The sequence below is a fragment of the Ixodes scapularis genome, unplaced genomic scaffold (genome assembly GCF_016920785.2).
Source record: "Ixodes scapularis isolate PalLabHiFi unplaced genomic scaffold, ASM1692078v2 PGA_scaffold12__126_contigs__length_90152505, whole genome shotgun sequence".
NCBI lineage: Eukaryota > Metazoa > Arthropoda > Arachnida > Ixodida > Ixodidae > Ixodes > Ixodes scapularis.
The window spans coordinates 35,174,537-35,202,195 of record NW_024609838.1 but is presented as its reverse complement, the minus strand read 5'-3'; the positions used below and the strand labels follow the sequence as shown (position 1 = coordinate 35,202,195).

Genomic DNA, 27,659 nt, shown 5'->3' with positions numbered 1-27,659 from the left:
GGACTTTACCCGTCTGGTTCTTTGTTCGGTTCCAGGTGCGGGCCTACGGCGCACCTCCAGCGCGCTGACCTGGGATCCAGACCAGCAACCGCTAGGTCTCGGCTTCGGAGGAATGGGATGGGACGAGCGCTACGGGAGCTACCAGTGGGACGAGCCGTCCTGGCTTCGCGAGGCCGCCAGATTCCTCGAGTCCGGCAACTCTGGCCGGGACTGGCTGGCACTCGCCAAGAGACTGGGCAAGTAGCCTTCGTGTGCCGCCGCAATCAAATGCTGTTGCGAAACTTACCTGTTGGGACACTCAGGAGAGCAGTCACCCATATTATTGAACAGAACTTAAGGGCTTAAAGGAGCCGGTATATACTGAATATTTTGAAGCAGTCCGAGACTGTGGAAATACGAAACTTGACACACACTAAGAGAAAGAGAACGTCTCAAACACAGCTAAAATTTTATTGCGGATAGAACCCTTTATATAAGAGTTCTGTACGAACCGAAAGAAGGGGAAAGACCCTTCTAAACTCACGCCTCTCGTTTGACACAAAGGAATAAAACGTCATCGCGGACCCTCTAAAACCTCTTATCAATTCAAACTCAGAGAGGCGCGTTACTTGTTCACAAACCGACACACGGCGGTAAGCTGATTGTATGACGTATTGGACCCCTCCGGACTTCTCCGCAACGCTCTCGACTATGCTAGGTTGCAACAACACAGTAGAGCACTTTAGTGCTTTGGCACGAAAGCGTGATAGTGGCAAGGGTTCAAAAGCATAAAGCTGCGAAAGCCTCACTACAAGGTATTCGCAACACCCGGTGACCACAACGTGAGGCTCTGAATTTACCGGGAAACGCGGTGTTTTTTTGCCTGTTTATTTTTAATAAAGAAGTTCCTTCTGCGTAATTCAAAGAATTTCGTATTTTGTTACGACATATTGCGGCAGTCACAACTTAGCCGGGAAGTGAGAACTACCTGGAACTGAAACGGGGATCTCATAAATGGGACTGTGAACTTCTGTGAGCTCCAGATGGGACAAACGCCATTTATCGGCTTGAAACGTGAAGCTGGAAAAAGGAGGATCCCAAAACACGTGATTGGAATTCGGAATAGATAAGATCTTTGATAAGATCGCGCATGTTGCGCGTAAACAAAAGGTTCAGGTTCGCTGATTACGCCGGACGAATCGTGGTGGCCCCCTGTGACGCAGGTTACACCGACAAGGAGTTGAGCCGGTTCGTGGAGGAGCCCAACCCTGGCATCGCCCTGCTCCGGGACTGGCGGGAGAGCAACGGGGCCACGAGGTACTGCGTCGACGTCCTGGTCTCCTGCCTCCAGCAGATGGGCAAGCACAACGTGGCCAAGCTCATTCAGGACGAATTGGGTAACATATACCGACAGGGCAATCAAGATTGGTTCGACGGGTAGCGCCATTTTACGTGGAAGTCTAGCAACTCTGGGTCGACCCGTGGCCGGGATCTTTGTATTCAATCTCGAGCTTGAACTTCCGAGTGTCCTGCCGAACTGTGACGCTACACTCGTGTCCAGTTGTTCAGTGGCATGGCCGGTTCGAAGTTGCCCTTTTTTTCCACCAGCCGCGCCGACCGATGCGCCCCCTGTTCACTGCCCCAGCGGTATACGCTCATCCTCTTTTTCTTTTTCATCATGGCAGCGCTGAAAAACACAAAAAAACAATTGGAGGACTCTTAAGCTTCGCCTTTAAGAGTGGAACGCGATAGCGTTATTGGGCCTCGGTCGCATCGCCTTCTCATTCGCTTCTCATGATCTTCCTGCCAGTGAGCAGGAAGTGCGGCAGACGAGCATAGTCAATAGCGTAAAAAAAAAAGGCCTAGTCAGCCTGTCTGGTTCGCAACCGAAGGGTCGTGAGTTCGAATCCCGCCTAAAAGTCTTCACGTTTTACTGTTAGGGATGTAAATTACTTTATAAAGTGAAATCATTTGAGACATACGGTAACCTTTATTTCGCATTTCATATCATGTTTTTTAATCACTTTCATTCCACGAGTGACGTCAGGTTTCACGTGGGAGTTGTGGGTTGTTTGAAATTCCCGCGCGAGATCATCTGGCTGTGACGTCATGACCGAATCGACCAATCAGGATTTTCCCGCCACGCCACTGAGGCCGGCTTTCCCGCTGTCGCGTTAAATGGGATTGTCAAACAAGCGTTAGAATAGGAACCGACCTTTCGACAAGTGACTTGGCTTTTGATAGAGAAAGTCATTCTTGATACTGTTCAAACTTTGTGCCAGCTCCTGGGGGTTTGAATTGTTATAGCAGAACACTTGCAGGCACATTGTCAAACGACGTCCGAAGACTAGCTATGAACACCCGTTAGGTGGTGCGAACCAACGCTTAATTAAAAGGTGTCAGCCGTATTTATTCATTCACGATATTAAATAAATCGTGAAAACCCTAGCTACTCATAAAGTCTGCAAGTCCCCCTCCGTCTTTTGAATATACAAAGTACTAGATATTAGAGAATGCAACAATGATGGCCAGAATGTGTTGCCCACATCGCTTTCCTAGGATCCGTAAACGACTTTATTGTCGAGGGCTCGATATTTCGCGAATTTTGCGTAATGTGAGTTTCGAGGAGTATTTCGCGAACGCAGTATTTCGCGATTTGGAGTGTTAGGCTACGTATTCGTGACCTTAGGGGGTTCTCGTAATCACAAATTTCGCGAAGCCTAGGCGCTTGCAAACCTTGAGTCTTTTACAGTACGCGAAGGGACTAAAATGACCGTTCAAAGCGGCCCTAGAAGAGTATTTACCCCTTATACTATAATTGTGGTCACTCCGCCCCCGCGCACTGTGTGAAGTGCTGCTCGCGGCCCCTTCCAGAGCCCGAGTCGCTGGTGCCCCCGGTGTTCATCAGCTACCAATGGGACGCCCAAGATGTGGTGCTCAACATCCGGCAACACCTGGAGTTTTCCGGCTTCCCGTGCTGGATGGACGTCGGACAAGTCGGTGGCGGAGACTCGCTCTATGGGAAGATCTACGAAGGCATCAGCAGGGCCAAGGTAGTACGTTTCTTCGATGCGGACTCTCCAAAGAACCTCTCGTAGGTTTTGACGAGGCTATCTCGAGCCGCTAAATGGGGTATACGCTTAAAAGTAACAACCCCTGAACTTTATGACAATTGCTGGATCGCAGTTCCCCCACTCCGCAACTGCGGTCACCGTCGGCCATCTTACGACGCTCGCTCTAGCGTTGTTACCATGGTTACCGTGTGTAGGTCACGTGACAACAGTTTTTTGTTTAGTTTAAACGTATGTTTTGTGTTGATTTACGAATATCGACTGATATGGTGCTGAGTTACTTTTTCTATTTTCTAGGTTTTTTTTTTTGTATCCCCTGCGATTATGCACGATTTTGTTTCGATATTGATTTGTCGAAGCTGCTGCAGAATGTACCGGGGTCGAGAACTCGTCAAGCCGCGTAGCGCTGATTTTTATCTTGGCTCTACCATTACGTTTAAGGGAAAATAAACAATTATTATTATTGTTATATGAAACTGCAGGCAACGCTTTTCGGTCACGCAGGAACGTTAAATTAGTCAGCGACAAAGAAAAACTATATCGTCCGAGATACTCGACTCCGTGTTAAAAACCCGGCAAGCAGCATTTTAGCCAGGGACTCAAGCCGATGAAATATTACGTTTCGGTTACAGTTACGGTTACCGTTTCCTGTTGATGTCAGTTTGTTTAGACTTTTTTTTCTGTTTTAATTTTTACGGTTTTGGTTACTGGTTATACGTTCCTAAAGACCTGCTTTTTTTTTTTAGTTTCTCCAATAATGGCGGGAATTTGTTGTTTCTTTTCTTGTTGTGGAAAAACAAGGTAGGGAGTATTTTCAAGGGGAGTTACGACTACAGATCAGTAGAATACTAAGAATTTAAGAGCAAGCGTTCGGCAACTTCCGCATATATGAACAGTGAGCAGCTAAAAAAATCAGGCATGACTTCAATTTCCGTGTCCAGCTTGTAAGCCAGTCCACCAGTAACGAACATGACATTAAAATAATTTTGGCGGCTAACTATAGGTTTTATGCATGGGGCAGAATTAAACTGGAGATAAATAAGAGCCGTGTTTTTCTCGCCTCAATAATTAACCCTCAATCTACTCCGGAATGTAGTGCTAGCCGTTGGGGTCCGATTTTATATATAACTGAGCGTGTAAGCTTCAGAAGAAGATTGCAGCAAATAGAGCACGTGAATGCAGGGACGTCTAACTGCTAGTAACAGTTTTTTTTTTTTTCATTGAAGCTTTCTGAAAATTATTTATAGCTCATATAACGCATAGTTCTGAAACTTAACATCTTATCCGGACCACTAGAGATACAATCGGGTAAAGGCTGAGCTGACTGAGCAATCGCCTTTATGTAGTTTATTTTTGTTGTAGTGGCATATAGCCGTATAGTGTTTTATACTTGCCACTTGTGTCATAATGAACGCCAAGAAGCACATCGCCACCGCATGACACCTTTCAAGCATCCGAAACACTCTTTCGTTAAGTCTGGCGAACGCAGAGCTGAATAAATGGTGTGCTGTAATAAAAACATCACGAGATAGAACTGCAAGCAAATGGAAATCTTATATCTGGCCATATCAAACATTATATGATTATATACGGCCTATATACAGACTTATCTCGCGTATATACAGACTTATCTGGCGTATATACAGCCTGATATAGCGTATATACAGACTTATCTCGCATATATACAGACTTATCTGGCGTATATACAGCCTGATGTGGTGTATATACAGACTTATCTGGCGTATATACAGACTTATCTGGCGGCCGGTTTTCAATATATTAAAAAGTTAAAAAAATTAAAAAAGATTTTTTTGTTAGAAAACTCTGAATGACTCATTGTTCGCGAGCAAAATATTAGCACAAATAATCTTAAACTTCAGCTTTGACAAGCTTAAGTTTGAGATTATTTGTGCTAGTTTTCACGAGGATTTTAATGTAGCTTAATTATTTCAAAGTGTTAACATTACGCCCGAATAGACAATTTGCTAAATCCACCATGCGCCTCGGCCCGTACTCGAGGAATCATGGGGACAGTGTTTCTTCAGCTGCCTAGTGATCAAAACTTTCGAGCGATTCTATGGTTACACAGATTTGAGCGTAATTCGGAGTCACAAGCCTGAACACGTGCCGTAAAGAACCCAAGCACCGGCCATACCAATTTTAAAAATGCCCCGCCAATGTCAGTACTGTGCATTCTGTCCAACCTTCAACCTGGATGAGCTGCAGACATATCTCTTACATTATTATCATTCTCGTACAGCTTCAAAGACGCTGGTATTAAGTTAGAAACGCTAAAAATGTCGTAAACAGCTCCGCTGAATCCCAGCTAAATCCCGGTTTTGGTTGTTGTGATTTCTCGACTTTTAAGTAATTCCTGCTAAAACAACAATCACGAAAGTGATAATATGGTAAGAGATTTTGGCGGCTCAGCCTGATTGAAGTTTTGACAGAATGCACAGTATCATATACGCTGCCATTGATGAGAGAATTTAAAAGTGGTATGACAGATACTTGAGCCCCATGGGATGCTTGTTCAGGGTGACTACGAATTACACTCGAAACACTGTAACCATGGAATATGTCAAAACTAGCGATCCCTAGGGAGCTATACTCCGCGACAACTTTTCTTGGCAATGCAGTGGAAAGTAGAGGCCCGCGTCCCCTCTCCCATTTTGAGTGTGCGCGGGCTCTCTTCCTCTCGCCGGGAATGGGGGAGGGGGAGAGCCTGCGCACACTCAAAAATGGGAGAGGGGACGCGGGCCTGTACCTTCCACTGCATTGCCAAGGAAAGTTGTCGCGGAGTATAGAGGACCACCGTTTCCATAACTCCTGGAGTGCGGGCCGGGGCACTTGGGAGAATTGTAGACAATAAAAGGATGTAAAGTGCCGATTTCAGGCTTGTGTCCTTTTAAAATGCTTGGCCAGATCTGGAATTTTCTTACTTAGCCAGATCTGGGATTTCCATACCTGGCAAGGGGTATCAGGCTATATCTGGCATTATGTGGCCAATTTTGTATATGGTCATATCTGAAATCTTCAGATATGGCCAGATATAAATTTTTTATAAGGGTAGCACTGCCGCTCAGGGAAACTACGCCAGTGCCACCTAGCGGCATCCGCTTCGAATGCCTCGCGCTGGGTGCGCCGCATTTGCCACTACTCCTCTTCTAGAACACTGTACCCGAATATCAATTTGACGATGCCATTTTTTATGAATCTCAAGAGAAAGACGAAAAATGCAGACCCCATGACCAAAAAACAATTTATGTTTATTATAATTGATCGATGCGTATAAAGTCAACAATAGGCCATTAAAATAACTATTAACAAAGCACGATACAAACTCTGGAAACGTCCTGTTACCTGTATGCCTCTCCTTGCGAGTAGCGCAGTTGCTGGCCAGCAACACACGCGCTCAGCCAACGTGCCTCCGTGAACTCCGTCGTCTGCTACATGTTCTATGTAGGGTGACCAGAACACTTTCCGGCGTCGGTAGGGGGTGATGCACGTTTTGTAAATAGTCTATTTTAAATAACATGAATGATTTTTTTTTTTGAAGGGAAGGGGGGTGGGGTTGTACAAAACCGTCTTTTGTCCAGAGAACTGAAAATAGTACAGCCACAAACCTCAGTCACCGGTAATTCCTCGGCACTTCTTAGTCATCGTGTGGTATGGTAGCGTCTTGGCCTTGCAGCGTGCACTGTGCGTCTGACTCCCAACGATGGCGTCTGCGTCGCAGGTGGTCATCTGCTGCCTGACGCCCCGCTACGCCGCATCGGCGTCGTGCGCCCGCGAAGTAAGCCTGGCGGACGTGCTCCGCAAGCCCATCATTCCCATCATGGTGGAGCCGACGCCCTGGCCTCCGCCCGGACCGCTGGCCATCGTCATGAGCTCCCTCGTCTACGTGGACCTGTGCGGTGAGTGGCCCTGTCTCCGACGGCGACGGCCGTTATAATTTGCATCGTCTCGCAGGGGTTCCCCTGGTTTGTTTTTCCTGCAGGGTCGTCCCGGTGGCTGGGGAATTTCTCCGCTAAATTTAGCGGGGAAGTTTTCAACGCTAAGCATCATGGAGTCACGTGACACTGTAATATCATGTCATATGATGACGTCACGTGGTACCATGGCGTCACGTCACACTGTGCCCTCACATGACGCCACGGATACCATTACATGACGTCAAACAGTAATGCCACGGGACACTGTCACGTCATAGGATGTGATGAATAGTGTGCAGGGTGATTGTGTGTAGTCCTAGTCAAAAAAGTGTGGGGTACCTCGGCTGCCGCAGAAGTTTTGTTTGCTGAAAACAGCAAGAAACCGGCATTCCTTTTGTTCGCTCTTTGAGTTGTACTTTCTGGTTCGGAAATGCAACTTGCCACGAGAGAAAAAAGAACACTTTGATCAATTGATTGATTGGCTGATTGATTGAGTCACCTCGCGCTGGCAACCCGAGGATTGCCTAAGTATCATTCTTTTCGTGTCGATCATCAGCCTAAAGTTGGACTAACTCGTTGCGAAACGAACACTTTTATTTCTACATCGCACATACGTCAACGAATGGAATCACCTTCCCGCAGACATGGCATCTATATCTAATTATACACTATCATCATCATCATCATCATCATAACGTCTTTATTTGTGCCAATCAACAACCAACAAAAGGTTTACAATCTGGCACAGTGAAAAAATTGCACAGCTGTAAAACATGCTCAACTGATAAAACTAGCATGAGAAAAAAAAACACGACAGTACATTTTTAGCGACGGAAAATAGTCTCATCTAATTGTCTACTGAGATTTACGTAGCAATCAAAAATATAAAAAAATTCATGCCCAAATTTCCGGCAATCTTTGTTTTCCGGAAATATTTGTTCGCGTTTTCTTGTGATGCTTCTGACTGATTTTCTACTTTTATTTCGCTTTGTGGAAAACGTCATTTTTCTTCTTTCAAATGACTGCACATGTTTTGGTCTTTTGTTGTTTTTATGTTTCCTTTCCCACTCCCTTCTAAGGGGAGAGCAAGTCGTCTGTTTCTAGCGCAAAAGTTGCGGTGACGTCAGCATGAGCAACGCCGAGTTCAGATCGGCTTTGATTGAAACGGTGTGGGTAGACCTCAATGCTAGATGCCTTGAGGTCTACCCACTACTTGTTTTTCAATCAGCCAATAAGAGCTCGGCGTTCTGACTAGGGGTGTCGATCGCAAACCTGCCCAAGTTCGGGTTCAACCATGTTCGATTTTTTCGACGTTTCAACGGGATGTTCGACGAAGGTTCGACTGAAATTCGACTTTTGTGCGCATGCGCGAAAATGAGAAAACCAGTTGACTCCACCTGGCGGAGGAAAAGTGCAATATTCATTGGGTGTATTGGCCATCAGTGGTTCACATTACTAACGAAAGCAATAAAAGCGCATATTTTCGCTTTTATATATAGTGCAAACATCGGTAGCTATTTTATAAAATATAAAATAAACTACTTTCTTAGTTATTTGTTCCCCGGAATTCAAAATATTCGTGCAGAAGCTGGACAACACTGTCCAAAAGTCGAACTTCTTCGAACTTCAGTGAAAGGTCGAAGGTTCGGCGAACCAGTCGAATCTTGAGGTTCGGCAAAAGTTCGCGAGACCCCTAGTTCTGACATTATCGCAATCCCTATGCAAGAAGCAGACGAACTTGCTCCCCGCATTGAGTTACTGACAGACATCGGTAACGCCGGTTCCCCGCTAGCACACGAGAGATAACCTAGCACCTGCTCGGTTATCTCTCCCGCGCGCGCGCAGAGCTGCAGATATACAAAAATAGATCACCATTGTGTGCGCTTGCGGGATCACACGATGCTTTGTTTATCTGCTGCGGAGTTTTGAGTTTTATCTTGCCATATCTTCGCTTCGTGGTCTTCACACTACGTGGGCTGTTCCTGGGTGGCTAGATTGGACATTTACGTGTACGTTCCAAAAGGTCAAGGAAGTGACATAATGGCGTCTGATTGGTGGAGGCAATTAGCGCTCCACCAATAAGACTACTAAGCGTGAAATCACTTCTGCCCGGATAATTGTTAGTCCGAGAATTCACAGCATAACAGTCTTAAGTAGTAACGCGTTACTAGTAACGCGTTACTGTGACTTCGTTACTTTTTCGGTAGCTTGTATCTGTAACGAGTTACTTTTTAAGAATGTAACTTGTAGCTGTACTCCTGTTACTTTTTCTGAGGTAACAATTAAAGTAACGATGTTACTTTTGTTGTTACTTTTCAGTTCTTCATGTATAATATATCATTGAACGAGTATAATTAGCTATTCCTTGCACTTTCCACATTGCCTGTTTTGACATTTCGAGTGTCAGTTGGCCTTGCACAGACTTGGGAATACGTTCTTTCTCGCGAGTCACGACCCGAATATAGCCACGTGTAGATTTGATGGAAAAATAGAAGAAAAGAGGAATCTAGTTATCTTTACGCTTGTGCTTGTACTTTGTGACTGACACTTACAAAGTAGTATCTTGAAGCACTATCTCTGTTGCGTTTTTTTGTGTTTTTTTTTTTTTTACTGCGCACGCTTTTTAATCGGGTGAATCAACCGTGAAACAACGATACACGCGGAGGGGAAGTCGTATGTTTCGTATTTTGATTTGCGCCCCTACTCCGGCGTGGTGTCAACAGTGGAGGCAAAATTTACCGTGTTGTTTGCCCGGGGTTTGTTTCTGACTTGCCGTGTACGCACTGAAATATGTCCAAAAACTCCATGAACCCAGCGCAACCGTCAACTAGCAAGCAATGTGCTAATACTACCAAGGATAGGGATATTGATGAGAACAAAGAACTAGCATGAACGGCGTACAGATAGTATTTTGCTGTGGTGAAGGGGGTTGCTAACAATTTGACCGCAGTATGCAAACTTTGCAACAAGGAGCACTCCGACAACAAGTCTTCGAGTTCAAATCTGAGAAAACACATTTAGTTGAATTTTAGAATTTATTCTTTTTATAATATTGACTAAGTTTCCAGCTAAATTATAAAGTTCGAATTTACCGCTATGGTGAAAGTCTGACTGATTCGTGTCTATATTTTTTTTCTTTCGGACACTAGTTTTTCCTAACTTTTTTTTTGTGTTATCGAAAAGTAACTGAAAAGTAACTTCGCTAGTTTTTTCTGAAAGTAACTGTAACTGTAACGAATTACCTTTTAGAAGTAACTTACCCAAGACTGCAATATAGTACCCTCTGGAATACACACTTTCTTTCTTTCTTTCTTTCTTTATTTTTTTCAGTGAGGTTTTGATGCTTCTTTGATTTGAGCTGTGAAGAAGGATGTTTCCTGTCAACTCGGTTTTTGTCCTCAGATATGAATCCGTGCATTTAACATTGATCTTCTTGTGCAATAGCTTCAAGCGACACAGACAGGGTATTTATGCTCACCAAGGTTTTTATTTCTAAATGACATACGAGAGCCCAGCTACCCAGAACAGAATTTGCGGTTCGAAATTTGTTTTCTTTCCGCCCGAAAACCGCCGATCGAGAACTGGCTTGTTTGAGTCGCGCTCACTTTCTTCTCCGTGGCCACGTGCCGTTTTCGATGGTTTAGACACAACCAACAAATATCATCAAAGTCGTGGGTCATCGAAGGCACATACTCAATATTAAAAAAAGAAACAAAATACGATACCTATTTTTTTTTGTGGCTTCTAAAAAGCTGCAAAAACGTTGAATAAAAAAAGTGAAAGCCGTTTACAACTCCCTGTAACACCGAATTAGAGCGCAGCTCTTGAGGAGGAGGAGGGAAGAGTACTGGGGGGGTGAAGTGACCTGGGGGGGGGGGGTCACGTGACCTTGGGAAGTCACATGCCGATGCCGATGATGTCATCAGTGACGTCACTGATGACGTCATCAGTGACGATGACGATGTGGACTCCGATGACGTCATCAGCGATGATGACGATGACGATGCGGATGTCGGTGACGTCATCAGTGACGTCACTGATGACGTCATCTGTGACGTCACTGATGACGTCATCTGTGACGATGACGATGCGGATGCCCCCGAAGTCACGTGACACCCCCAGGTCACGTGACCAACCCCAGGGTCACGTGACCCCCGCCGATGTCACGTGACCTCCTCAATGACGTCATCGTCACTGATGATGTCACCGGCATCCGCATCGTCATCATCACTGATGAGGTCATCAGTGACGTCACTGATGACCTCACCAGCATCCGCATCGTCATAGTCATCATCACTGCTGACGTCACCAGTGACGTCACCGGCATCTGCATCGTCATCATCACTGATGACGTCATCAGTGACGTCACTGATGACCTCACCGGCATCCGCATCGTCATCGTCATCATCACTGCTGACGTCACCAGTGACGTCACTGGTGACGTCACCGGCATCCGCATCGTCATCGTCATCATCACTGATGACGTCATCGTCATCATCACTGATGACGTCATCAGTGACGTCACTGATGACCTCACCGCCATCCGCATCGTCATCGTCATCATCACTGATGACGATGACGATGCGGATGCCGGTGACGTCATCACTGACTGACGTCATCGGCGAGGTCACGTGACCTCGGCGGGGGTCACGTGACCTGGGGGTGTCACGTGACCGGGGGGGTCACGTGACCTCGAAGGGGGGTCACGTGACCTTGGGATGACCTTGGGGGGCCACGTGACCTTGGGATGACCTTGGTTACGCCGACGGCGACGCCGACGCCGCTCAAGCCGGGAACGGGCCCCTAAGAGCTGCGCTCTAAAAGAAGGTTGCTCAGCCACGTGGCTTCCGGTAACTCTCCTCCTCTATATTTCTTCTTCCTCCCAAGTCCAGCTTCGGTTTCGGTTTCGAGCGATTGCGTTTTATGACGTTATTAAAAATATACGTGACGCTGTAGCAATTTTTTTTTGGTAGTTCTCTAACACCTCGTTGCTGCTTTCGATCTACGGGGGAAGAGAGAGAGGGGGAAAGCTGCTTTTGTGCGAAGTTTGAGTGAAAGGTAATCTTCAGTAATCTTCTAGAGGCAGAATGGCGACGTCTGGGGAAGCCTGGGGCATACAAAGGAAAGTTCCAACCAGGAAAGAGTTTCTCGTTCCCTCCTTTTCTTGTGCCCAAGAGCTGACGGGAAACCCCTCCCGAATATGCGCATGCGCTGTGAACAGTTACCTCAAATATGGCGTCCAGTGATTACCACCAATAAGAGCTTGGCGTTGTGACGATATCGCAACTCCTGTGCAAGAAGCAGACGAACTTGCGCTCCGCATAGTACATCGGCGTTTGAGAATATGCATAATAAGCATTAGTAAAAAAAAAAGTCGAGAAGACAAACTTTCGTCACACGCAGCGCATTCCTCCAAGCAGCGTGCCACGTCTTTCTTTTTGAGACTGCGCTCCGGCGTTGACATAACTCTCCCCCACTGCGCAGGCGCTTCACCCCCCCCCCCCCTCGGCACCACAGCTTTCGTGACCATGCATCTGCATTGCTGTGCTTTTCTTTGTGTTTTATTTTTTTTTTTTCCGAAGCGCGTCCGCATTGTCCTTGAGCGGCCGCGGCGGCTTCCGCGACGAAGCATCTGATATGACGCGTTGCAGCCAATGGGAATTTATTCCTTGTTTCGCTGCTACTGACTAGAGGCTTCGCTCCATGGGAAATTTAGGTGCCGTCTTTCGCGGCTTCAAAAGCTGACAACGCCGATTAAAGCGCCACCCTAACGGATGCCCAGTCAGCTGGTAAGAATCCCGACCGAGGTGCCCTCTATACAGTGTTCTAGGCGTTGCCGAAAAATTACACCATCTTCCCGAGGGGAACCATGGGGTGATGCGGAGCATCGCGGATCGTTATTAACGGTGTTATTAACGGTGTTAGTAACGGTGTTATTAACGTTGTTAGTAACGTTGTTAGCTTGCGTGTTATTACGTTGTTAACTTGCGTTGGTTACCACACACCGCGTGAACGTTGTTGGAAACTCCGCGATGCTCCGCATCACCCCATGGTTCCCTTCGGGAACATGGTGTAATTTTTTAGGGCGCAGCTCTTAGGCGCCCGTTTCCGGCTTGAGCGGCGTCGGCGTCGCCGTCGGCGTAACCAAGGTCACCCCAAGGTCACGTGACCCCCAGGACACGTGACCCCCAAGGTCACGCGACCCCCCAAGGTCACGTGACCCCCAGGGTCACGTGGCCCCCAATGTCTCGTGACCCCACGAGATCACGTGGCCCCCCAGGTCACGTGGACCCTTCCCCGAGGTCACGTGACCCCCTCCCCCCTCCGAGGTCACGTGACCCCCTCCACCCGAGGTCAGGTGACCCCCCCGGAGCATATTAAAGATTGAGGGGAGGAGGAGGAGGGGTCTACCCTCCCCTCAGTACCCTTCACTCCTCCTCCTCCTCGAGAGCTGCGCTCCAATTCGGCGTTACAGGGAGTGGTAAACGGCTTTCACTTTTTTGCTCCCATCACACTTCATCGGACGAACGGAGTGAAGTGGAGTCAATAGCGGGTGAACTGAACGCGCGCAGTCAGTCAGAGTCTTGAGAGGAAGGAAATCAAAGGAAGTGTTGCTGAGCCGAAGCTCAATATGTCACCTATGAACGCGCGCAGCCCGGAAGGAGAAGAGACTAGAGGAGGAGAGTTGCGCATGCGCGCGCGGTGTGAGTAGAAGCGAACGCACGCCAAGTGCGCGCAGCTGGTAGACAGAGAGAGCGGAGAGAGTAACGCGCAGCTGTTCGAGAGAGGGAAGGAGGAGAGTTGCGCATGCGTAGTGTGAGTGCGGACTACGACGCCGCGGGACATTGACCCGAGCAAGAGATGCTCCGCATCTAAAAAAAGGTAACGAAATACGTTACTCCTTACTTGCCAAATAAAAGAATGCGTTACCGACCTACGTTACCTCAAGATAAAAAAAGTACGCGTTCCCGTTACAGATAAAAAGTAACGAGATTACGTTTTATTTATAAATTGACGGTAACTGGCGTTCTTCAACACTGGGACAAAGGGCGTGGGCGTTAGAGCGGGACTTTTTGCGTAGAGAAACAACAGGCAAAATTTCGAAGGGACATGGAACGAGTGCAACAATAAATGACGCCAATACTTTGTTTCGGCTTCAGTCCAGACGCAGCCGACGCTACGAGCTAACAGTGTCAAAGTGCAAGTCACTTGGCCTTCATTATGACTGGTTTAGCGGTAAAAGAACACGTAGAGGAACATGGCGAACCGCCATGAATGCGCCCTTTCGCCTTCGTCTGATTTATCCCATTAGCTCATAATGTCGGCAAAATGAAACGAGTAACGAAACTACGTCACTCGTCACTTGCAAAAAGTAACGTAAGTACGCTAACGTCACTGTAAAAGAGTGACGAGTACGTTATACTATACGTTACAAAAAAAAAGTTACGCGTTACCGGTAGCGCCGTTACTTGTAACGAGTTACTGCCAGCGCTGTTACAGTATGACGGGGAAGCTCCTGGTGGACTGGAGGAGGAGCTTCGTGACCGAGACTTTAGCTGCCCATCATCAAAGACCTCCAGGTGATCGAGGTTATTCCTCGGTCTTCCGCAGGGACGTGGTGGATTCTCTTCGTTGGTTTAACGCTTTAAGAGCTCTAAATTTGCCTCACATTCCTTGATGCACACTTAGAGCGACCTCGGGGCTAGAAAAGGATACGGGTCTGGGACAATGGTGCTAGACTAAAATAAAACATGACCCACACGTTAATATACAAAAAAAAAAATAAAAATAAAATAAAATACAGGGAGTGCCAGAATGTTGAACAATAAAGAAAGGGCGACCTTCGAACCCTGGTTGTCTTTGTTTTTTACAGATATTTCTCAAAAACGTTTGTAAATTTTTTTTTCTTTTTGGCATGGTTCTATCAGTACGTGACAATAAGCTTTCTCAATGTCCCGCGATCCTCGGCATAGTGGCAATAGGAAATGACCTCGTTCAGAAGATAGTAGCAACCCTCAAGTTGAAGTGTGGAATGTCCCGACAAGAAAAAACGGCCAACAAACTCCTCAAAAGAGCGGGCGAAAGGTCAAGTGATGTCACCTTGCTTTTTGTTCTTCTTTTTCTGCCGGAAGCATGGGGCGGGGGGGGGGGGGGGGGGGGGGGGACCATTTAGAACATAGCGGTATCGACGATTTCAGTGATAAGCTTGGCTACACTCTGAGGAATCTGGAGCATCTGTTTTACCACAAAGCACTTGGGTGGCAATTCACGCGGAAGGAGGTCGACAATCGATGGAATAAACGTGTGTTTTGACCTAAAAACAAACAAACAAACAAAAAATCATTGTCTGCAGTCTTATGCCGAGCAATGCGCTTCACGTGCTTACATCGCCTTGAGCATCACAATGCGGACTGTTTCTTAAGGTCTAGACATATTTTGGACTTTGTCATTCGCCCAGTCTTCTCCGTAGATTGCTGCGATTGGGTCTTCCAAATGCTTTGGGGGAGAGTAAGAGCGTATCCGTGTGTTTTATAGAGAGTAGCACTCGAGCCGCGTAACTCGAATGCTATGCGTACGCGTTCTGCTGGGACATGTGTTCGATCGGTGTACAGCCCCGACCGAACGCGAACCCACGAAAAAGGCGGCGACGCAACATTCCCGTCCAACCAAGGTACATGAATCCCGGAGAAAAGCTCACCGGAGAGAAGCTTACCGGAGATATGCTCACCGGAGAAAAGCTCAAAGAAAAACCGGCGGATCCGGGAAAAAGCTCACCGGCCATTCAGCGTGTGCGGAGAAAAGCTCACCGGCCATTGAGCGTATGTGGAGAAAAGCTTGCCGATTTTTTTACTTTTTATTATATTGAGACTGTTCGATCATGCGTAACATATATTAACTTATTATCATCAAAATTCGTCAGCTTTTTTGCGTTATTTGTTAAGACTATTGGATATATTGCCCATAATTTAATTATTGCGGGCCAGTGTTTTCTGTGGTTTACTTCTGTATGGTAACGAAAGCCTAATTGAACATGTTATGAACTTGATGAGCAGGAAAAAGTTCGAAAACTTAATTAAGTCTGTCTAGGGTGACCAGACATCCCGTTTTAGAGCACCATACCGGCCGTCCCGTCATTTTGTCTGAATAAAGTAAAATGTCCCGTTTTTGTTGGAACTTGCGAAATCGCTACCACGCGAGTGAAATAAAAACAAAAATGTTTACTCGTGACAATGTATTAAAAGAAATATAGCATAAAAATGTTACCTCTAGCAGAGTACGATTTCTAGTTTTTTCTGTGGCTCCACTTGCCAATAACTTTTGTTCACGCACACACACGTGCGCACAAGGAGCTTTTCGATATTATTAAATTTGGCATGCTTGGGTTTTGCAGAATGGGTGAGAAAAGTGCTTGTATACTCAACTACTCAAAGGAAAGTCCCAAGAAAAATGTGCGTTTTTACGGTGAACTGAATAGTAGCAGAGCTTTTTTTCTTTCTGTCTCGCTTCGCACTCTCCCTTCCATTCCCCTCCTCTTTCCCTTGATGTCCGGTTTTTTTATGGTGTAGAATATGGTCACTATGTGTGCCTAAAACCTAAAAATCAAAACTGTAAATGCCGAAAATCCGAAAATGCAGGCGCAACAACGTGGTGCCCGAAATTCTCTTTGAAAGTTTTGTTAACCGTTGAAAATAGGTTAAAACAGCCAATATTATATCGAGGTTTCTTTTTTCCACGGACATGCACATTTTCTAGCCGTTCGTGCTGATGTTTCCACACGTTGCCTTTATGTGACAGTGCCCTTCTACGGCGCGCCACCCATGACCTTCAGAGCTGCACACTCTCACCGTTGGTAAACGGTAACAGTTGGTAAACGCTATGCATGATGGAAACCGCTCGAACGACGACGACGGAGTGAAGACAACAAACACGACAGCACGAAGCTGTTCTCGCAACTAAAGTTTTATTGGTGGAATTGACAGAAAGAAAACAGCGTAGCCAACAGTGATTACATCAACAAACATCTACTTATCTATCAGGCACTGCACAATCTTTCGAGCTGAAGCGGTTTACGCACCTCTATTCATATTAGCTGGCAAAGAACAAACCTCTTTATTTGACAGAGCTACCGACGGCGCACCGTCAGCTGTCACTAAATTTTTTAATTTTTTTTACCGGTGTCCATCGTTCTGATTTCGTAGTTGCGGCGTCGTTAGTATACAAAATGGGTTATTACTAATTTCTGAGAAAGTAGTAAATATGTCCAGTGAACTTCAAGAGTATTACAAAAAAAAAAAAAGACATTTCTTTAATAAAGTGACGCATTCGAATTGTGTTCAATTGCCACGTGTGACGCGAAATCCGCTTAGCTAAGAAAAAATCAAAAAAGTAAAATTGGTGAGCTCTTATCTGCATCCGCTCAAAGGCCGGTGAGCTTTTTACCGTATCTGCCGGTTTTGCGGCGAGCTTTTCTCCGCCGCCCGGAGGTAGAAATGCTTCTGGAGGGACGTGTAGGGAACCTACCCCCCCCCCCCCCCCCCCTCCCAACGATGACCAAAACAGCTGTGGGTTTGGCTATCGTTGGGGGGGGGGGGGGAAGGGGGGGCGTGTCCCTACACACCCCTGGCTTCACCTCTGGTGGTGTCCATGTCGCCTCCAGAAACTTCCTACTTCCCCGATCAACCCACACCAGTAGCAAGATGGCGGCGCCCAGAGGCCAACGTTATTAGATTAGCTCAGTTACGGAACTGCTCATAGACGCTGCGTCCAAGAGCAGTACCCCACCTCACTCACCACAACTCGCCCCCCGTCGTGTGACGCACCGGACGGCCGCTATGGTAAATGCAGTGTATTCTCTTGGATACGTACGTTTCGAAGCACGGCGTCTAGATGGCGCTGCTCTATGAAACGCACTGTAATGAAACGAAAATCTAGATGGTGGTTCAAACGACGGGAGACGAACTGAAGTGAGTGAGGGGGGTACCCCTCTCTACGAGAGTTCCACAACTGAGGTGATGTAGTGACGTCGTCAGAGGCCGTAATTCTCTGATGTCACTGCACCGCGGTGGCGCTGCTGTCGGCACTGCGCATGCGCAAACACTTTACTTTAAACAGTGTGTTAATGTATAGTCATTGACAGCAAGAAAAAAAAAGAGGCAGAGCATGGTGAGTTCCTGGCATCCTATTACTGTTCCGCAGCCAATGAGATTGCAGCGTTAACCGATAAGAAAACCGAAGAACCAATCGCGAAGCAAGAAGCGTGAAAATGATAAGCCTTACCGTGCGTCTCTTAAAACTGTCGATGGCTACAGTCCATTACAACGGCCTGCTCAAGCTGTTTGGCAGTGCGGTTATTGTGTACAAACATGCACCGGCGAATAACTGCGGCGCTTCTTGCGCTTAGCGAAGTTATTACGTCTGACCATCACTTTATTTTGGCAAACTTGAGAAAAAGTTCCGAGAAAAAAAAAAGAACCGTGTTCTTTGGTTAAGGTAAATAAACTTTGCATCGCAGAAAGCTCAAAATCCGCAAGAATATGACTCTAGCGATTGGAATAAAAGTTAAAGTTTGGGGGCATAAAGTTACGTGTATCAAAAGATGGTTAAGAAGAAAAAAAAAAGTTCTCTATGGGCCGTCGTCCACGTCAGCCTAATGTTGTCAAAACAAGAAATGATATTGTAGGCACCTATAACATCTATTCCACAAAAAAGAAAAGGGGGGGGGGGTTGAAAAAAAGAAAAAAAAACTTGTAAGCAACTTTCTGACAGCAACAACAACTTGCTGACAAGTGTCATCCACAACGTCGAGTTCTATTTTTACGATATTAGGCTTAGGTGGGCCTCGGCTCATAGAGGAATTTCGTTTTTTTTTTGTTTGTTTTTTTCAATTTTTTTTTGATCGAGGTAACGCCGTGTTCTCAAACTTTCGCGTTCTATCCCAACTGCTAGCGTACTAATCTCAACGATGTTTGAGCTTTCTGCGATGCACAGTTCATTTGTCCGGACCGAAAAACACGGCTCTCGTTTCCAGGGAACTCCCTGTAATATATCAGATCCTATCAGCTTAGGCGGTGTTTTGCAATATGGCGCGTCTTATCTCATCTCCAACTTCTGCATGCAGGGCGCCCCAACAAGACACGATTAAATCGCCGAATAAAGGACCTGGGGTTCATCCCCGAATCGCCTTTGCTGAACTGGCGAGACATGCATTCAGTTGCGAAATTTATGTAAACGCGGGGCGCAGAATTTTCACTTGCTGACGTAGCTAACACGTCCTTTGTTTTTTATTGCAATAGCATTCTCTAGCTAATCCCCCCCCCCCCCCCCCCCCCCCGGTTTTGTGGACCTTTTAGTTTCCCCGCTAAATTTGGCGGGAAAAGTAATGTGACGTGATCTGACGTCACGGGACCTAATGACAAATACAGGTTCCCCGCTAAATTTAGCGAAAAAATTTACGTCACGTTACTTATGCGCCAATTCAGTTTCCCCGCTAAACATAGCGAAAAAATTGACGTCGCAACCTCTGCACCAATTCAGTTTCCCCGCTAAACTTGGCGGGAAAACTGATGTCTCGTGATTTATTCAGCAATTCAGGTTCCCTGCTAAATTTGGCGAAACATAGTAATGTTAAGTGACCTGGCGTCATGGGGCCTACAGACAAATTCATGTTCCGCGCTAAACTTACGTCACGTGACATATGCACCAGTTCCGTTTGCCCGCTAAAATTTGCGAAAAAATTAACGTCACAACCAATGCGCCAATTCAGTCTCCCCGCTGAATTTGGCGGGAAAATTGAATTCATAAAATAAAGTCTTTACTTGAAATTTTCGTTGTCGTATTCACAGTGGGCTGCATCGTGAGTCTCACGACGAATGTTATCGCAATTCACAGGCAATCAGATTTCTGCAGCCATTTTTTTACGGTGTTACAAGTTGTTTATTGAGATTTGAAAACCAACGCTTTCTCCGTGGTAAAGACATTCCTACAAAAGCTTATTAATGCGAAAGCATTAACTGTCCCATGGAGAGAGCCGATGTCATCAGCTGCCGCGCCAAACGGCAGCTAAACTTCCCTCTCCCAATGGAGCGAAGTGAAGCCGCGATCTGAAGGCTCTCAGCTTTGAAGCCGCGCAAAAAGCCGTGCCAAACGGCAAATAAATTCCCCTCTCCAAATGAAGCCGAAATCTGATAGGTTTCGGCTTCATTGACGGCTCCCATTGGCTGGCGCCCATCATAGTTTCAAGGAACGAGGCTCCCATTGGCCGAGGCACGTCAGTATCAAGAAGAGCCACCCCATGGCGCTACGTGCCCGTGCTTGAGTGCGCTTGGAAAAGGAAGCGTGCGGCTGGCGGGGCCTCTCCCAGAGAGCCCGCTCGAGCATATACCCCGGAGCGCGGCGCGGTCACTTCACGAGAACGCGCGCAATAGACCCTTTCCGAAATTCAGTGCCATCTGGTGGTTTGTAAAGCAGTTTAGGTTTTGCCATATCAATGGCGGAAATGAACTTGGATCGGCACCGTCACCTTCGAAAGTCAGCGGCACGCGATGTTGTTCAGTGTGAGTTCTTTCTTGATCACTTTCAGTTCGATGGTGACCAAGAACCTGCATCAGAACAAAGCTCCAACCCACTCAAGTGCCTCGAGAAAATTCTCTACACCAAAGTGCTTTAAAGCCGATTGTGTGCCGCCCACATATTGACTGAATCTGAATTATTAGAAATAAACGCTTACGTAGCTCTTGTGTTCCATTCCTACGTCGCGTCGTACTGACCATGTACAGGCCTCGCAAGATCCGCTTAGGAGCATCTTCAACGTCTTCCTTTATCAGTCACTAGAAGGCCGCCATTGATATGGCACAGATGCCGTTCCACAGATGATGATAGCGACCAAAGTGGCCAGACTGAATTTCGGAAAGGGTCTATAACGACGTGTATGCTTTCGCATTGACAACTCATAAGAAGCGTTCGGGTGTGCCTGGAGCCTTTTTTTTTATAGAACGCAAAGTATTACACCTTTAGTTGGTTTTGAGTGCATCCATTTAAAGTCCTCAACAATCAGACATAAAGCTGCAGTTACTATTGCTTTCAAATTTAATGACTGTTCCGCTGTTCTGCGCACACACACACACATACAAACACACAAGTTGATGAGAGACACGTTGATTTATTTTCGTGGTGTTTGGAAACACGCCTGAACTTCACTGACGGGAAAACTTCCTCGTTTTTAAGGATGATGCAATCACCACTCGCTTGCCGAATGTGTTGCTTCTGGGTGTGCATTGTGTAAATGGTAAAGAAAGATGGAAGTTCCATTTTTGGTGACCATTTCGGTTGTATAGTCACCCTACAATAAACTCTTTCACACATTCAGTGCCATATAGTGGCTGAAATATCAGTCCAAATAGTTGCATGTCATCAACGGTATAGAAGTACGACAGTTACGGTGTTTTTCGTTAAACAGTTATTTGTCTATCTGCATTAGTTTCGATGGTATCAAGAAAGTACTCTGTACAAGAGGTGCTTGCAGCTGAGCAAACGTCTTGCTAAAATTAACGTTTTATTGCCATGAGCTGTCTGGGGGCTTATAAGTAGGGTTCCACGTTTTCGATTTCTATTTTTTCGAAACTCGGCGTACTTTTTTCGATGTTTATTTTAAAAATGAATTTTCGTTTTTTTTTTCGGCGTATATTTATGCCCACAAAAGTTTATCGGCTTTTTTCGGTGAATATAAAATAAACACCAACTGACATTGGATCAGATGATCCTTCTAGCTCTGATATTTGTGGTAACTCAAAGAATAATGGCACCGATACACTGAAAAATAAATAAGCACTTTATTTGGCAAATGTGTACAACTGTAAAAGAAACAAGAAAAAAAAAAAAAACTCAGAAGTACAAACAAGGCAGATACAAAGCCTATGTAAAAAAAAACAAAAAACATGGAACTTCATTTTCTGTGCATCAGGATTATGTGATTTTATTATAGTGCACACATGTGTACTTTAGCTTTTCCAGGTTCTCCTCGTTGATCCGTACTCTTTCTTTCCTGTTAATATGACCTTGAGCTTTGAGAATGCCCACTCAACGCTAACACTGGACATTGGCAGGCTGATGAGATGAAGCACTGCCTGAGCCAATATTGGCCAATCAACCAATTGTGACCGCCAAAAGAGACAGGCTGCGACGTTTTGAAGCGCAACACAATATGCAGAGCTTCACGAAGTCAGTCTTCCTTACAACGAGTTCGAAAACAGGCTCGTACATGGCGAAGTCATTACGCATTTCGGACTTCACGTTCCGATCGATGATGCGCACATTAAACCAAAACGTCGTGATGGCATCCGTGTATCCCATACATTCGGACACGTTTCGATAAACACTGTCGTTCCACTTTTTTTTTTTTTTTTTTTTTTTTTTTCCACGGCTCTGCGGTACGATTGCTAGGTCAAAGTGACCTTTTCCGGTTAAAACTGAATTTTAGAAAATCAATTCGACGTACTTTTATCAGTTTTATCGGTTTAAACCCAAAATGCCGAACCTAAATACTGACCTTTTTCGGTTAAAACCGAATTTCCAAAAATGGATTCGACGTACTTCTATGGGTTTTTATCGGTTTAAACCGAAAACTCCGAACTCTACATTATAAGTCTCGTCACGGTGATATATCGAACAACAATACAGCGGGCTAACGACTGGATGCTCGGGCTCCGCATCGCTTTCTGTATTCAAATCCTTCCCTCACCAGCCATCAAAGGGCCGACATTAGCTTGTATGCGGATGATACACACTCGGGTAATGATAGCTATCGAAGTGGTCAGACTGAATTTTGAAAAGGTTCCATCGTATAGTCACACCCCTTGTGCAAACTCAGTCAAGGACAAAATTATAAACCATTTTTTTCGTTTTCTTTTTTTCATATTTTTTTTTGGAGGGGGAGGGGGGATTGGTAGGCATTAGGTTGGCGGGGAATCGGCAGAGAGATGACGTCACGGGTGAAGCTTGCCCAGATTTATTTTGTTAACCTAATATTTTTTTACGTTACCCCTAAACTAAACATTTCCACCTAGAAAAAAAAAACACAAAAAACTGGTTGATGTATGCAAATTTTTCGACAAAAAAAGGTTGACCTGATTGGGGGCTTAGGAAGGGAGGTTATTACCACTTAGAAGAATGGACTGGGTGAGTTGATGGTAATTCATCGTAGGAAACAGCGCGAAAAACAGACGAGGACGACTGAAGTATTTTAATAGGAAATCACATGACGATGCGTCGGTTACAGCCGGTTCTATACAGCCACTTACCGGCATTCTTTTTGGTGCCGCGGAGGGCACCGCACGCTTTGCAGAAGGTATAGACCTTTTCTGCAAGTGTGCCGCCATCTTGAATTGACGTCACTTTCAGTATGGGCGGAAACATTGTTTTGCCTTTGCCACGCCAATGGAAGGCATTTAGGATGCAAGCGTAACCGTCACACTTGCTCAGTTGGCCTCTTCTTTATTTTTTTACTGTTTGCAGGTTGAAACGTTGGATTATTTTTTCGTCGCCCATACCGGATACGCCTATTCGGTGGCTGGAGACGAGAGTACACAGAAAAGGTCTATATGTACAGTCCAGACGCCCCCGTCAAAGAGACAAACTCCGCATCCAACCAGAGAGTCCGTCGTCATCTCCCCCTGCAGGCGTAGGAGGCCACGGCGGCAGTGGGAGGAGGGCCGACTGGGAGATGCGCTTCCAGGAGATCGCCGGCCGGGTGGCGCAGTTCCTCAGCGCCCCGGGTAACGTGGCCGTGGCATCGGGCTCCAGGCCGCAGTCCAAGGCGCAGAAGGCGACCCTCGCTCCGCTGCGGGCCGGAGCCAGCGGCGTCCTCAAGGCCGCCACCCCGTCGCCTCGTCCCAGCTTCAGCCGTGGCACGACCAGGAACGAAGAAGAAAGGGTGCGTATAGCGTGCCCGCTTGTACCAAACTCTGTCGTAAAAGCCCGAAAGATCGCCCACCTATAATATTTTATTCCCTTTTAGCTCTCCGCCGGGGTGGGCGTTCATTCGGGATTTTCTTTCTTTCGTTATTTGTTCTTAATACTTTTATTATTTTGTTTCGCGAATGTCGTCTGCGAAGGGGGCAGAGAAACTTTACTCTGTAGCGTGAGCATGCTGCATCAACCACGGAGCTTAGAATGAGTTGTGTGTGATGTCACCTGACATTAAGTGACAGTGACGTCACTTGACACGGTGACGTCAAGTGACACTGATGTCGTGTGATACCATGACGTTGCATAACATCACGTGACTTTCTGACTTCGCGGTGTTACGTGACGTCGTAATGTAACTCGACGTCTCAGTAGAGAGTTTTAGTAAATCGTTCCGGTACCTCCGAGACTCCAGATAACAATACCCTATAACGATGCAATGCATGCAGTATCAGTTATCGTTATCGGAGTCATCGGGACGATCTACTAAAACTCTCTTGTCACAATGTCATGTGGTGTCTTAGTTCAACGTGATGGTTCTCTCATAGAATCCGGCTGATAAAACACATCCTTGTTAAAATGCTTGGTGCCTGACAGCGCCTATGCTGCCCCCCCCCCCCTTTTTTTCCTGCAGTATCTACAGCACAAAAATAACAATGTAACAAAGGTTCTAGAAAAAATATTTATTTGATTTTCAAATAATGCTGATTCCATCAGGGAATCGTGGTAGGGTAGAAATACATGCAAAGGACTACGATGTAAAAATACAAAATAGTCATACAATCAGTTGGAATACAAAGCAGAAGCAAATGCACTAGCACTATCTTGGTTACTAATATCTAGGATTTCATGTTTTCAGAGTTTATTTTTCATTAAATTCGGAGGGTGTATTTCGGAGTTAATTTTTCGCTGAACATTCGGGGGTTATCGGAGTTTATCTTATTTTTTTTTCCAGTTCACCGAAATTCGGAGTTTAATATTCCTGTTTTCACATTTTCAGCACTAAAAATAACGGTATATACTATCCGGACACAAACGCGCATTAAATTCACATAGAGCTCACTTGTATCAAAATATATGTCCGCAGCTGCATTTGGCATTATGTCCCACAGCAAACCTTGCGAATCAATCCTTTTGAAATAACTAAACACCTGGAACCAGCCGCTGGGAAGCTCCGGCAGCCCTGCCCCTTCTATGAAATCTGCAATTTCATAGCTTTCACTCTTATAAAACCACAACCCTTGCTCCTTTCGAGAATTCACAAATAGTATGCTCCAAACAGGAAACTGGAACAAAGGCTTTTGTCGTGGTCCAGAAATACAATGACCCGTTGTTCTGAACAAATCTCGACGAGATAAACTCTAAACCCTCTTTTGCCAATAGTATGAGATTTCAAAGGAAACTCAAGTAATATCTCCTTAGGACCACCGACCCTGTACTCTCACGTAACTTGTTCGTAAAACAGCGTATTTTTTGTTTTTTATTGTTATTATTATTTTTTTTTCTGGGGGGGGGGGGGGGGGGGGGGGGGGGAGGGGGCCTTCGGCATTCGGAATTTTCAGATAAATCCGAATTGACGAAACATTTATCGGCGAGTGTTTCTAGGAGTTCTTCGAGTTTATCCGACTCTAGTAATAGCTTAAGAAACTCCATTCCATATTATAACTGTCCGAGGAAGAAACGCAAACTTGAAAATTGATGCGCGGTTGGCAGGCCAAGATGGTAAATGGGTCACGTGGCGTAGCTAGTAGAAAAAGTTATGTATTCACCCACGTTAATTTGATACTGGCCCTTAATTAGTTAAAATAAAAATCCAAGTCTGAATGTACGGTTTCTTACTTGAACTCAAACAAACCCGTTGGGCTTGTTGACACTCTTGTTCTGTAATCGTTCCGTTTGGTTAATGCTTATTTGGGTCAATGGATCCCAAATGATGTTAGCGTAATGTAAAATTGGACGAATGAGGGTTCTGTAAGCCAAGAGCTGGGTGTCTGAAACGGCTGATTTTAATGCTCAACTGACAAATAATAATTTTGGCAAGGCGTTAGCGGAAACTATGCTGATGTGTTTATCCTATCGAAGATCGGAACTGATCCAGTGACCCAGGTATTTAAATTCGGTGACTCTAAATAAAATTGTTGCTTTAGATTATAGCAAAATGAAAGATTCTTCTTTTTGTTAGTCACAGTCATATATTAACACTTCTGTTGTGGTTTATACACATCTGCCGTATTGCATATATCCCAACCTTGCCTATATTGTCATTGAGCTTAATCTGGTTACTAACACAATTACCATAATTGTATATAACACAAACTTCGGCGTAAAGACGTATTATGACAGGAATTTCGTCAATATAGATTAAAGGAGGTGGAAATATCGATCCCTGGGGGACGTCAAAATCTACCGAAAGTGAGAATGAACATTCATTATTAAGTTCTACATATTGGTAACGGTTTGTAAGATAAACCTGTATACAGTCAACTATCTGATCGTGTTTTAAGTAGTTTCGCATTTTGTCGAGAAGCTTTACATGCGACACTTTATCGAACGCTTTTGGGAACTCCATAAAAATTACATCTAGTTCATTATTTTTGTTCAGAGGAAATGCGAGGTCATGAATTGTTTTGATTGGTTGAGTAGTAATACAAAATCCTCGTCTAAAGTCATGTTGCCTTTTTGACAAGACATCATGGTTTGACAGGACATCATTTATTTTATTTATTTTATTATTATTATTATTTTGTGCCTCAGAACGACTGAAGTCAGTCTTATGCGGGAATGCTACATGACCATGAATCGTAAAGTGAAATTTCAAGTTCACGTTTAAAAGAGATGTAATCTGAAAAAGCATCATGGTTCAATAAAGGAATTAAAAAAAAGTGAATCTTAATTAATAATAAAAGGGATAGCAAGATGTCTTGGAGTGATCCCTAGCAAGCCATTCATTCACGCTGTAAGGGAAACTTTGAGAGTTTGAGTGAGCAATTCGCTAAATCAACGGGGGCAAGGTTTCCTCCACGAGTCTTCGACCAAGTATCAGGAGGTTTGGCAAAAATTTTAGAAGGAGCAATATACCCACGGGACAGGCCTCGGAGACCCAAGGTGCTACCTCATCTTCACGGTGTGCCGCACAATATGAAAGCTGCGGCGCGGCGCAATGATGTGCCAGTGGTCTTCGAGACACCAAACTGCTGCAGCTGTGCATGAAAGCTGGCCTGCGGGAGAGTGAGCTGTTCTACAGTGTGGGGGTTGTTTACTTTATTCCGCTCTGCGAACAGGAAGGTGTGCCCATCAAAGACTTCTAGAGCATAACCAACACCTGTTGGTCATAGAAATATTTATTTTTACGAGGTATTCGTTGTAAACATATTACTTTGTACAACATACTCGCTGCAAACATATTGCTTTGGACGTATGTTGGCACCCTATACTGGTAACATTCTACAAAGTGCGTTTCTGCCGTCCAGCTCACCGTGGTTACCCTCTTCTTTTACCCAACAGGAACTACCTTCGTCTGCTTCGGTTCCCATGGACGAAGAGCGGGAATCGCACGACAGTAATCCCGGTTCTCCGCAGTCGTGGGACAGACCGAACAACGTGATCAACCGGGTGGTTCGGTGCTCCATATGTGTCCTGCTCTAAAGAACAACTAATCGATAACAAAAAAAAACTGCTACTTCTTCAAAGTGTTTGCATTCTCGTGAACTCGATC

The 27,659-nt window shown here is 45.5% G+C and overlaps 1 protein-coding gene across 1 annotated transcript; it reads left to right on the top strand.

Annotated features, from left to right (window-relative positions):
• On the top strand, positions 1-27,633 carry LOC8041692. The gene is made up of 6 exons (XM_040205795.3): positions 1-236; positions 1,203-1,376; positions 2,854-3,032; positions 6,790-6,967; positions 23,659-23,912; positions 27,449-27,633. The coding sequence occupies exons 1-6, from the start codon at positions 113-115 to the stop codon at positions 27,587-27,589; spliced, it is 1,050 nt and encodes a 349-aa protein (XP_040061729.3). The 5' UTR covers positions 1-112; the 3' UTR covers positions 27,590-27,633.
• Positions 27,634-27,659: the final 26 nt, after the last annotated feature.